Source organism: Gymnogyps californianus, chromosome 2 (assembly GCF_018139145.2).
Source record: "Gymnogyps californianus isolate 813 chromosome 2, ASM1813914v2, whole genome shotgun sequence".
NCBI lineage: Eukaryota > Metazoa > Chordata > Aves > Accipitriformes > Cathartidae > Gymnogyps > Gymnogyps californianus.
The window spans coordinates 4,100,959-4,113,698 of record NC_059472.1 but is presented as its reverse complement, the minus strand read 5'-3'; the positions used below and the strand labels follow the sequence as shown (position 1 = coordinate 4,113,698).

The 12,740-nt window shown below is 44.0% G+C and overlaps 1 protein-coding gene across 1 annotated transcript in view; it reads left to right on the top strand.

Moving 5' to 3' along the window:
- DENND3 (DENN domain containing 3) overlaps positions 1-9,103 on the top strand; it is a 41,725-nt gene extending 32,622 nt beyond the window's left edge. The window contains exons 19-23 of the mRNA XM_050892606.1: positions 848-1,008; positions 3,233-3,366; positions 4,408-4,523; positions 4,653-4,790; positions 7,607-9,103. Coding sequence (XP_050748563.1) covers positions 848-1,008; positions 3,233-3,366; positions 4,408-4,523; positions 4,653-4,790; positions 7,607-7,807 — 750 coding nt within the window. The 3' untranslated portion in view covers positions 7,808-9,103. The remainder of the gene's footprint in view (positions 1-847; positions 1,009-3,232; positions 3,367-4,407; positions 4,524-4,652; positions 4,791-7,606) is intronic.
- Positions 9,104-12,740: the final 3,637 nt, after the last annotated feature.

Genomic DNA, 12,740 nt, shown 5'->3' with positions numbered 1-12,740 from the left:
AAACCAGGTAGATGATATTGAAAGAAAGATAGCACTCTAAAAGAAGATGACTCAACCAGCAGGTTAAAGGGAGTTGCTTGTGAGAGACCACCTGAAAAGAATAACTCTCTTGATGAAAGGGGAAGCTGAACCAGAGGTGCAGACTGAGTGAAAAACACGCAGTAGAGAGAACACGCAGGAAAAGGGATTGGATAGGTCACTTGTGTGAAAGCTGAGAAACATTACTGTGGATGAGTGTGGGAGAGAGTCAAAAAGGGAGAGGTAAAGCTGATGGTGAAGAGCTGGGTGGAGGGAAGATTGAAATCCAGGAGAAGAGTTGGATACCGACCTATTTAAAGAAGAGAAAGTAAAGAGGAGGAAAGTTTGGAACTGATGGGACTCAGGAGGGAGAGAAATGAAGAGCTTCTGAATGAGGGAAGGATGTTCCAGAGACAGTAGAGGAGAAGACAGTATTTTCTTAGACACTACTTCTAACTGAAGTAGGAAGTATGTTTATATTAGATGGTTAGGACAGCTTCCAATCCGGAAGAGAGAAATACACTAACTTCTGTGGTTTCCCCTAACGCCCTTTGTAACTTTTACTTTGTTTGGGCCAGGAAACATAGCTTTGAGTCAGTTACCAAGATACATTATTAATCCTATTTCCTGAGGGATAAACTCAGCAAAGAGATCTGTCCTCTCTCGTTATTTATAGAGCAGAGCAAAGGATAGGATACTGGTGCGCTGAGTCTTGATCTCTTACTGTAATCACCAGAAAACTGTAGCATCTTAATATAGCCTTTTTCCATCTTACACTAAAGAGTGATTTTTCTTCTAGATTTTATATAATCCTGCTTTTTCTCCCCAGACTTGTATGATCATGGTAGAACAGAGTCAAGTGTGGATCGGTTCTCAAGACTCCATTATTTATATAATCAACACCCACAGTATGTCTTGCAATAAGCAACTAAATGATCATCGTTCTGATGTTACAGACATCATTGTGGAGAAGAAGAATGGAATACCCAGGTATATTTAATTACAGTGTTTTCTTCTTAAAAATACATACACAAGCAAATGTAAAGGACGTCTTGTACCACCAGAAGAGTCATGGACATGTGGAGAATCTTCCTGTGGTTAAACAGAAAGCCATTTTATGTAGCTAGAACAGTATTCATCAGCCTAGAGAATGTGGCCCGCGGTGAGCAGAGGACTAGTTAAAGATCCAAATGATATAGTATTGTGCTTTAATTATTTGACTGAAACAAAGGCAAAAAGTTAACGTGTGCTCAAGGAAAAGGAGCCCATACAGGAAACCAGTGACTGATTTTCCTAGATGTTGGAAAGAATTTATTGTTTTAAGTGGGGGGCTTATCCTGCTAACATAAGTCTTCATTTAGCCCATTTTTGTAGCTTCCATATTGTATATGGTAAACTAAGAATTTCCTTTTGAAAGAAAGAGCATTATGTACTTTGGAACAAAGAGGATAAAGGAATGCTTTTTTGGACAAGGATGAGAGCAGCCAGGAACTGGCAGCATCCAATGATGAATCAGTACAGATACAGTTTAAAGACCACTTCATTTTTGCTTTGAGCACATCATTGACTAGATGTTTACAGCATGCTTCGGGATTTTTCCTGCCTGTTTGTAAAAGAAATAATACATTTATTGTTTTGTTCAGGCAAAATGCTTTTGATCTTTTGGTAGCACTGGTAAGAGTGTTGGCTGGAGGCCTTAACCTGCTGTTTTGCCATGGGAGCGGCAACTCCCAGGCCAGACCAGACATCAGCCGTAGCTCTGCCAGTGGTGCAGAAGGTGTAACCGGGTTTCAGGGAGAATTTGCTTACGTGTTGTTGGAACCTTCTGAAAAAGGTTTTCTCATCTGAAGACAACAGATGTTAAAGGTAAAAAAAAAAAAAAAGGGATAGTATAATTTGTTTTCTCAGGTGCAGTAGCAAAGAAAAACAGTTTTGAGATATTTTTGTCCTAAATTGAGAGAAAATCCAACAGGCAACAATGTTCAGGAGAATTATGGGGAAAGTTTTTGTTGTACTTAACTCCTCGTGCATGATTGTCGTGGTTTAACCCCAGCCAGCAACTCAGCACCACACAGCCACTTCCCCCTCCCCCCTCCTAGTGGGGTGGGGAGGAGGAGGGGGAAAAAAAAAAAGGTAAGACTTGTGGGTTGAGATAAGAACAGTTTCATAACTAAAGTAAAATAAAATACACTACTAACTAAGAATAATAATATAATAATAATAATTGTAATGAAAAGGAATATAACAAAAAAAAGGAAATAACACCCAAGAAAAAGACAAGTGATGCACAATGCAGTTGCTCACCACCCGCTGACCGATGCCTGAGCAGCGATCCACCCCTCCCGGCCAACTCCCCCCAGTTTATATACTGGGCATGACGTTCCATGGTATGGAATACCCCTTTGGCTAGTTCAGGTCAGCTGCCCCGGCTCTGCTCCCTCCCAGCTTCTTGCACACCTGCTTGCTGGCAGAGCATGGGAACCTGAAAAGTCCTTGGCTTAAGATAAGTGCTACTTAGCAACAACTAAAACATCAGTGTGTTATCAACATTATTCTCACACTAAATCCAAAACACAGCACTGTACCAGCTACTAGGAAGGAAATTAACTCTATCCCAGCCGAAACCAGGACAATGATGTAATGCATGCTCTAGTTCACTTAGAGCTCTGAATTAGCCTTCAGTGTTTCCAATGATACAGAGTTTGTAAAGTATAATCTTAAGAAGAAGAAAAAAATATCTGTACTAGAATACTTTAGTTCCAGTAGGAGACATAAGCGGCTTGAAACTTGGATGTGTGGCTGCAACCCAGAGCTGTTGGTTGCTTAAATGGACTTTCAGCTGTCTAGAGCCAGCTACCTAGAATATAGCGAGGGGAGAAAAGAAGTTTAAATCCTTCCCTAGGCATCTTGGTGGGCACAGGGTGGACATGCTTCTGTCCACTCAAGACTCTAGTCACCTTGTTTAAAAGAATTGAACCAGTTTGCTGTTAAAATAATGATAGTATCTGGCCTCAAAGCCTTTTGGACTTCAGTCCATTTTCTGTTGGAAATTGTTACTGTGCTTTACTCTTCCAGTCTCTGAAATGAAGAACATTAATTTGGCTTACTGTAAAATTGATTGTTTTGCAAGTAAGTCTCTTCTGTGTGTGCACTTTGTTCTGAACATGAATGTACACTATACTATTGTTACTATCTTTTTAATCTGTACCAACAGTGAAGCGTACTCAAGCAGTTTAGATGGAACAGTGATTGTTTGGAACATCAGCACTTTGAAAGTTAACCGCGTCTTTCAGCTGCCTTGCCAAAATCTCACTTCTATCAAGCTTCATAATGACCAACTGTGGTGCTGTAAGTTTGTTCCTCAAATAATTGAAAAAAAAAAAACTTCACATAATACACTGTTTTATTAGACAGAACAATACATTAATCTCAAACTCAGACTTACGTGTACATGATGTTCTTCCCCCCATTCTCCACTTAGTCTGTTTAAGCAGCCTTCTGTAGGTAAGGCCTCCAAAACACTTATATAGGTGGCTAGCTTGCATCACTCCTGGAGGTATTGCCCCTGCTGCAGGATGTGATTTCTGGCTACACTGTATTTGTCTGACCTCCCCTGGTGATGCCTGTAAATTGGAATGGAAAGCTTTGAGAAAGTCCTTTTTAAGTCTAGAGAGGCAATAGCGGTTGCAAATTGTGTTTGGTATTTCAGCTAGACTTTATGGTATTGGTCTGATTTGGTAATCCCCAGACCTGCATTTTGGCTACTTCTAGAAATTTGTCATCCCCTCTGTAGAAGTTTAGATGAATAAAGTAAAGCTTTGTGCTAGGGTAAAGGATCATCTTGAAGTTGTTTCATAAATGGTGACCGATTGAAGAATTTTGCACTGATTCTCAGTACTGCTATACACAAGAGCCTGGTTCCAATCATATCTTAACAGAACAGCAGCTAAAGCCCTGGGAAATTCCTGGTCCTGCTGTGGGCAGTAGCGATACTGCTGTTGCTGTGGTGGGGTAAGGATTCAGCCCTGTTAATTTTGTAGCACAGACACTTGGTCTCGGTTCTGTAGATGAAAATAATTGTGTACTTGAGAACCTAAGTGTGAGATGTCCTAATTTTAAGGAGTTTGTTTCTTCTCCTGTCATCATTTTTGGACTCTAAACTAACAGGTGTATGCACTGCAGAATAGCGACTAGCGTTTGGAGAAAGAACAGATCTAAAAAATAGATACTGTGAAAACCAGGAAGAAGTACCTCAAAGATTTCACTGTTGATTGAGAAGCACGACAGTTGTTAGATGCATCCATTTTATTTTGCCTTTTTTCTCCATGGTTTATGGAGATGCAGGAAGTAGCTGCTTCTGTTACTAACCCTTTATTTTTAATATTGAAGGTACTGGAAGTTGCATACTTGTAGTGTCAACTCATGAATTTCAACTACAGATGAAAATTGAGCATCACCTGAAGAATGCGTGTTCCTATTTTCTCTGCTTCCAGCTCTTTCCTGAGGTATTACATTTAAACTGTTAATAGAGTTTAAAGGAAGCATGACTATGTGGCATTACAAGCCATAGTTACTTACCGCAGTATACTTCCTGTCAGCAGTGCTCACATTAAACATATCTTTTTGTGCTTTAGAGAGATGAAGTGTGGGTGTCGTATTCAGGGAGTAGTGACCTGTATATTTGGAATACCAAAGACTTTTCAAGTACACCTCAAAAGATTCATCTTCAAGATTGCTCTGAGATTACTTGTATGATAAGAGTTAAAAATCAGGTGAGAGACATTTGGACTGTTTTTACCTATTGTGGAATTCTTCACTAAAGTTTTGCTTGTTTGCAGCTCTCATGGGCTGTCACTGGTTAGCTTCCTTACTGGGTGTAGAGCATACGTACTGGTTTGAAACGTTGATTCCTCTTTGAAGTCAGAGAAGCTAATGACTGCCCAACACAACTCACTGTTACAGGTATACCCCAAAATGCACATCAAGCCAAAAGCTTTGTCAATAATTAAATGCGTGGTGACTATTATTAGCCATTGACGTTTTCAGGGAACAGTAGAAACTGAAAGTTTAGCTCCCTTGATATTTAATCTCAGGGCTACTAAGACTAAGCCTTGGAAAAGGTTAATAGACAAACAATAAATGCCAATTAGCTGGCCTATTTTTGTAGATGACCTTTTTCTTGTTTAGTTACCACATTCCTAACTCAACAGAGACCAAAGGAGCCAATGACTTCCTACCTTAGCATTTTGTGACCCTGTCATTATTGGCCTCAGGCTGTGTACCTGCTCTTTCTGCATGGTATCAGTAGCTGTGCATATGATTGTAGTTGTGATACCACATGGACAGGTTTAGGGTTAATTTGCAAATAAATAGCTAATATATATCTATTGGGAAAGCAACTTTCTGAATCTTTTTCTCAGATTTTCCCTTCTTCCTTCCTCAAAAATGACTTTTTTCATGAAGCGCCTCATGAAATAGGGAAGCTTTCTGTGTATTCTGCCCTTGGTTAGATTTATGAACTAAAATGGAAGAACCTTTTGAGATATCCTTCCCCAAAGTAGAGATGGATATATTTAACCCCTGTTTTAAGGGAGTTAGAGGGTTGTTTGGGAACCCCAAGCCATTAAGCTTTCTTTTGTTCTACTTAAGAACTTTGTTCCTTTTCTCTTCCACTTATTCCTCACTCAGCTCCACCTTAACTAACATTGTAGTCCAACTCATTGATATAAAAGGAACAATTGGAAAATATCCCTGTGTGATCCATCTCCTGAACCTGAGTGTTCAATGTGCCATCTTTCAGCCTGCCAACAGCTCGGCAGCCTCGGTTGTCCGAGGAGTCTGGAGCCTGTTGTAGTAGCTGGAGCACCCATACTCCTCATCTACGCAGCATTACAGTTACTGAGAATGAACTCGCAGCCTGGTAAAGGCTTACAACAACATTGGTAGCGTTGTCTGCCACAGGCTTGCTTTTAAGTGCTTTACAAACAAGCCATTATTTGTCTTTAAGAAACCTGAGACAAAATCAATTGCATAACGTGTCTATCTGAAATAGGATGCTTTCTGGCTGGCAAGCATTACTAATACACGACAGTGAGTACTTACTCTGTACAAAACTATGCACAAGAAGACCACAGCTGTTTTCTGCTGTGCTGGACCAAGTGCATCTGACTCCGTATTCTGGCTCTAATGGTGGCAGTCGCAATGCTATGTAGGGAGAGTGTATGAACTGGGCCTCTATCTGCAGTCCATTCCCCTTAAGCTCCCTCACTGTCCACGGTTCTTGTTTAGGGGTACTAAAGTGTACACCTCTGCCTCAGTCTTTTATTATCTATTTTTGGACCCAGTCTCTGTGGATCTGATTTCATTTTGAACTTGCTGGTACCACAGTTTCCTGCAGCAGCAGTTCCAGAAGTTCACTGCCAGCCACGTACAGAGAAGTACTTTCTTCTAAGTGAAACTGAACTCTTACTGGTTTCTACATGTGTCCCTTACTTCTCTAATTGCAGGATGTGTTGAACAATGGTTCTACATTCTGCTTCTCTGCACTTTTGTGATTTTTGTAAACCTTAATGTGATCCCTCCTTAGCTGCCTTCTCTCCAGCCTACAGAGTCCTGGCTTTTTCCATCTTTACTCATATGGCAGCTGTTCCTTTTGATAGTTTTAGTTAGTCTTCCCTGGATTTTCTCTGCTCTTGCAGTGCAGAGAGCAGAACTGCACACAGCACTCAAGATACGAGCATGCTGTGGTTTTTACAGTGGTAAAGTGACACCTTCTGTCTTACTCTCTGCACTGGGTCTGTGGAACCAAAGGCAAGTCGAGTTGCTGAGGCGAGCAGCTCCGGTGCCAGCACGATCGGCAGCGGAGCACTCCAGCGCAGTGCACAAGGAGGTTTCCTGAACAGGAGAAACCTCAGGGGAGTGGAGAGACCCGCCAGGAGCCCGCCGCTTGCGCCACAGTGGTTGAGGAGGCCTGGGCAGGGCCAGGAGCAATGGCAACCAAGTGCCCCTCACACCTACAAAAGAAACCCCCGGGGAGCGCTAGTGACCAGGGTGGGCAAACAGGCCGCAGCGCAGCAGTTCGCGCAGCAGTTGGTGCGTAGGAAGGGTGCTGTAACTCAGCCGGCTCGACCAGGGAGCAACGGTATCCACCCGGCAGGCAGCCACGTCCTCTCTAAGCTCTGCACCTGCCGCGACTGACGCAGCTGCCCAGACAGAGCTCCGGTGGGAACATGGTGCCAGCCAGGTGTCAGGCTGCAGGGTGTGCCCTGCTCTTGTGCCAGTACGGGACGGCAGCAGTGAGCACCCCTGTGGGAGGTGCGCCAAGGGAGAGGAACTCTTCCGCCTAGTGGCAGAGCTCCGGGAGGAGGTGAGGAGGCTGAGGAGTATCGGGGAGTCTGAGAGGGAGATAGACATGAACTCCAACAGATACATATATATAGAGGAAATTTTCACTGTTTCCCTTTTCCAGCCTAGCAAGAGAGAACCCTCACTGTATCAATGATGTGGCATGTAAAACTCCTCAACTGTGTCCTAGACTGAAATGTAAAGTAGTAAAAATGATTGTGGTTTGGTTTTGTTTTTACTCCAGCTGTGGGTTGGCAGCAGTGGAAGATCGCAAGGCAAAAGCAAAGGGAAGATCTATGTGATCAGTGCTGAGAAGAAGAGTGTGGAGAAAGAGTTAGTTGGTCATGCCGATACAGTAAAGGCGCTGTGCTCAGCAGAGGACAGATACGTCCTCAGCGGCTCTGGAAAGGAGGAAGGGAAGATTGCCATTTGGAAAGCTGAATAGTTAAGCTATTCAAAATATGTCTACCTGTGCCGGAAAAAAGTGAAGACCTCAGGCTGTGTTTACTCCAGAATTTTGCATATATTTCAACCACCTGTCAGTGTTATTGTTTTGTATTTATTGAATTATTTTAGTCCCTACATTGTTGTAGAAAATTGAAATAGAAGTGAATCTCTCCTCGCACCTTGTACTGCTCCTGCAGGTTTGACAAAGAAACGGAAATGTGAATAGAGGAGTCGCTGGCTTTAAACTTGACATGTGATGTTGTGAAGGGTCAGGGTTATAGGCCAGACTGCGTGGTGCAGATTGCATTGAGAGAGCCGAAGCCAGCTCAATAATTCCACTGGAGCTCTTTTTGGGCAGTGCATGGGTTGCCTGAAAAGTGGGATTCTGTACTGTCTTTACAGCCTGTAACAACTGGAAATGGTCACTGACAAGAAAAAAAACTAGTGCATTTGTTGGATTTATGGGGTTACTGTAAATGCTGAGTATCCTTCTGAACTAGCAGCTAGATTTAGCTGGGAAGACTGTCCATTACCCCGTATGGATATTTATGGTGCTGTGTTATTTAAAATGTAGACACAGACAGGCTCTCCCTGATAGCACTGAAAGCTTCCTGCTGGTGAAACAAGATACTTGGATATTCTTAATGACTGTTTTACTTTTTAAACTTGTTTTTCCTTTAAAACCACTGTACAGCACTTGGCATTTGTAACAGTTTGTGAAACTGATGGTTTGTTTTTTTTTTTTTTCATCTGAAGCACTTAATTTAATTTCCGTATATATTATACTTGCTTTTGGAAGCAACCTTTCAGTTGCTGTGCAAACAAACCTCTGCCCCTCCTCCCTTCAGTTGCTGTTCCTGTAATCAGAGGAACTGCTGTTATTTTGTGTAGAACCTGCTTAATTTTTAAGTACTGCAGAGTCGTCAAACCACTCCTTAGTTACTGAAGCGAGCATCATCGGATTGCAGTCTAGAGGATTCTCTTGAGCAGCGTTCCCTAATCGCTTCCTGATGTACATCATTGTTCTTTCCATTGATGACAACTACCTACAAGTAAAACAATAGATCTATGCAGAATAGTTTCATCTGTATCAGTGCTGAGTAAGGTGGAATACAATATTTAAAATATTGTAAACAGAAGGAAAAAATGGGCTGCTACTTTTGTTAATAAATATAAAACAGTGTAGGCCTAATAGAATTGTAAACTACTGGAAATATACTCCATGTAATATTTCTAACTCTTTCAATGTGCTGATGAAAGATTTTATCATAAGATGGTAACTGAAATTTTACCTTTTTAGACCCCCCCCCCCCCCCAATTTAAGAATATTAAACACTATATTGATACTCTGGTCTCTCTTTGTACTTTGTTCTTTTTCCTGTGTAACGCGATACACAGTACAAGAATGATGATTTTTAGCACTGACTTGCATCCTGGCTGTGTACTATGGAGAACAATTGCCTGGGTTTTTCTCTCTACATATTCTCCTTTCTAAAACCAGCTTCTGCTGGTAACGTGTTCTCCTTTGAGCCCCTCGTCTGTAACTTTCAGGTTCCTTTTTTCCCTCCCCTGGCAGCTGTCTGGCTGGTGGTGGTAAGTGAAATGAATTATTTACTGAATTAAAAGATTTCTCTGTACAGAGCCACAAGCGCTGTTAATGAAATTTCACTTCCTGCGGAGATGAACCCAGCTACACCAAGCTGCCACCTGCCTGTCATTGCCTTTATTGATTTTCATTCCTGCCAGACTTTTCAAACCTGGTTTTGCTTTCTCAACTGGTTCGTACCCAGCTTGTGACAATGTCAGATGACAAAACTAGCAAATGTCCATTTTTATGCTTGTAAATTCTTTTATTGATAAAAGACTCCAAAGTAATTTATTGAATAGGAACATAATTTATTGAGTAGTTGTCTCCTTTTTAAAAACACTGCTTTCTTTAATACCAGCTGTTCAACACCAGTATATAGGAGAAGAGTTTAACCACATCAGATAAAACCATGAAATACAAAGATCCTTCAAGAAAACTAACCCATCCCCAAGAGCAGGAGGACCAGCAATACCAATTCAACTGACTCGAGCACAGTGGCATGTTGGTTTGTCTCTCCCAGTGGGACGAGAAAGCTCAGGTATGTGTTCACTTACCATTTCAGCTTTGCTCCAGCATTCCAGCTGTGGAAACGAACCTGCAGGAACAGCGCTGCGGGGTTTTGTTCAGCTTTCAGTGGATTTTCAGTTACTTCCCGTGGGCCCCTTTGTGGTGGGAAGGCACAGGGGAAGGGATCCTCGGATCCCTCGCGGTCCTCAGAGCTGCTCTTTGCCACGATGCCTCCTAAGAGCTTGCCAGGTCTAGTTGCCGGTGTGCGGCCCGCACTGATCCTGCGGATTGATGCTGGCTCGTGACTTCTGTGTCCTCATCTCTCTGTCTGGCTGTTGTTTCACCCTGGGGTAAGCTGTTTGCGGCAGAGACCATGTTCTGGTTGTGCTCATGTAATGCTTAGCATGATGCTGTGTTGGCCCATAGCAAGGACTCCTGCAAATCGCGACACTATAAATACTAGTGCTCGATGGCTTAGGATTTTGTAAACCTTTTTTTGAGCGTTTCAGTTAAAAAGCAGATTGTCAGGGCTCAAAACAGGCTGACGAACAGTGGGAAAGTTTTATGCTCTACCTGAAATTGTCTCTCTCTCCAAACAGTATTTAGAGGTTGCTACATGAATAGAAAACAGAAGTTTTAGAAATATTTATGAATTTATTAAATTTATTGATCGATCAGACAGAGCCCCTGCATCCTGCCAGTCTGTTCTCTTTTCCCTTGCTCAGAGAGCTTTTAGCTCCTCTCTGCCTGTCTCCAAGTAATGGCCTCCCAGAGAAGGGATAATGTCCTTCCAAGCAGTAAGATACCCCTTGCAGGAGAAGAGAGGCAGTAAGAAGTGACCGGTCTGAGCACACTCAATCCCTCTCTTGCCCTAATGCTGAGCTGCTGTTGGAGTCAGCCTCCACGTGAACCTCTGGCCAGGTCCTCCCCGAGTCCAGCTTGTGCCACCTTCCCCTTCTCCTCTGCCTCAGTTCGCGCAGCAGTTGGTGCGTAGGAAGGGTGCTGTAACTCTGCCGGCTCAACCAGGGAGCAACAGTATCCACCCGGCAGGCAGCCACGTCCTCCCTAAGCTCTGCACCTGCCCTGACTGACGCAGCTGCCCAGCCAGAGCTCCGGTGGGAACACGGTGCCAGCCAGGTGTCAGGCTGCAGGGTGTGCCCTGCTCTTGTGCCAGTACGGGACGGCAGCAGTGAGCACCCCTGTGGGAGGTGCGCCCAGGGAGAGGAACTCCTCCGCTTAGTGGCAGAGCTCCGGGAGGAGGTGAGGAGGCTGAGGAGTATCAGAGAGTCCGAGAGACTGACTGACTACTGGAACCGCACCCTACCATCCCTGGGACAGGCCTGTCGGGCAGACAGGACACATGATGCGGAGGATTCCCTATCCTCTCCCCACCCGGCAGAACGCAGTGACTTAAGGCATAGGGGCAATGGCGACAAGTTCCTGCCTGGCACAGCAGGCGCATCTCCTCTGTGACTCCCCCACCTTCCCAGGTGCCCCTGCATAATAGGTACGAGGCGCTGCAAGTGGAACCGAACAATGACAAGGATGATGGCTCATCGAGGTTGGAGGTGTCACCAAGGTTAAGTCAGCTTATACTCTGCGTCAAAACAACTTTCATATAAACTAAAAAAGACGGGTCATTGTCATAGGAGACTCTCTTCTGAGGGGAACAGAAGGCCCAATATGCCAACTGGACCCACTTCTTAGGGAAGTCTGCTGCCTCCCTGGGGCCTGGGTTAAAGATGTGATAAGAAAACTTCCTGCCCTGGTACGGCCCTTGGATTATTATCCATTATTGCTTTTTCAGGTAGACAGCGATGAAGTTGTGATGAAAAGTCCCAGGGCAGTCAAGAGAGACTTCAGGGCCTTGGGATGACTGGTTAAAGGATCAGGAGCACAAGCAGTGTTCTCCTCTATCCTTCCAGTTGCAGGGAATGATGAGGGAAGAAACAGGAAGACCCAGCAGGTCAATACCCAGCTCCATGACTGGTGTCACCAACAGAATTTTGGTTTTTTTGATCATGGGTTGATCTACCCAACACTGGGCCTGCTGGCGACAGACAGGGTACACCTGTCTCAAAGGGGGAAAAGGATCTTTGTGCAGGAGTTGTTAGCAGGGCTGATCGAAAGAGCTTTAAACTAGATTTGAAGGGGGAAAGGGATACAACCAGGCTCGCTAGAGATTAAGCCTGGGGGTGGCACCCCAATGTTTGAGAGACAGTGTGCTAGCAAGGTCCTTCAGTGTGCTCCACGATGTCCTGAGTACACTGGAGCACACTTGAAATGTCTTTATACTAATGCACGCAGGATGAGGAATAGAGAGCACCTAGAAGCTCTGGCCCAGTCCTGGAGCTGTGACATCACTGGCATAAGCAAAACCTGGTGGGATGAGTCCTGTGACTGGTGTGCCATGATGGACGCTTATAGGCTCTTCAGGAGCGATAGGCAGGGCCGGCGAGGCATGGGGGAGAGGTGCCGCTGTATGTAAGGGAGGGCTTGGACTGTATGGTGCTTACAGTTGGCGACGACACAGTTGAGAGCCCCTGGGTAAGGATGAAGGGGAAAGCAAATAAAGCAGATGTTGTGGGAGTCTACTATCGAGTACCCACCCAGCTAGGATGACGACACTGATGAATTAATTAAGGGATCTCTCTAGATCAGGTGCCCCTGTCCTTATGGGTGATTGTAACTTCCCAGACATCAACAGGGAATATCATACAGTGGACATGAACAGGTCCATGAAATTTCTGCAGCACGGTGAAGGTAACTTCTTGGTGCAGGTACTAAGGGAGCCGACTAGGAAAGGTGCCCTCCTAGATTTGGTGTTTGTAAACAG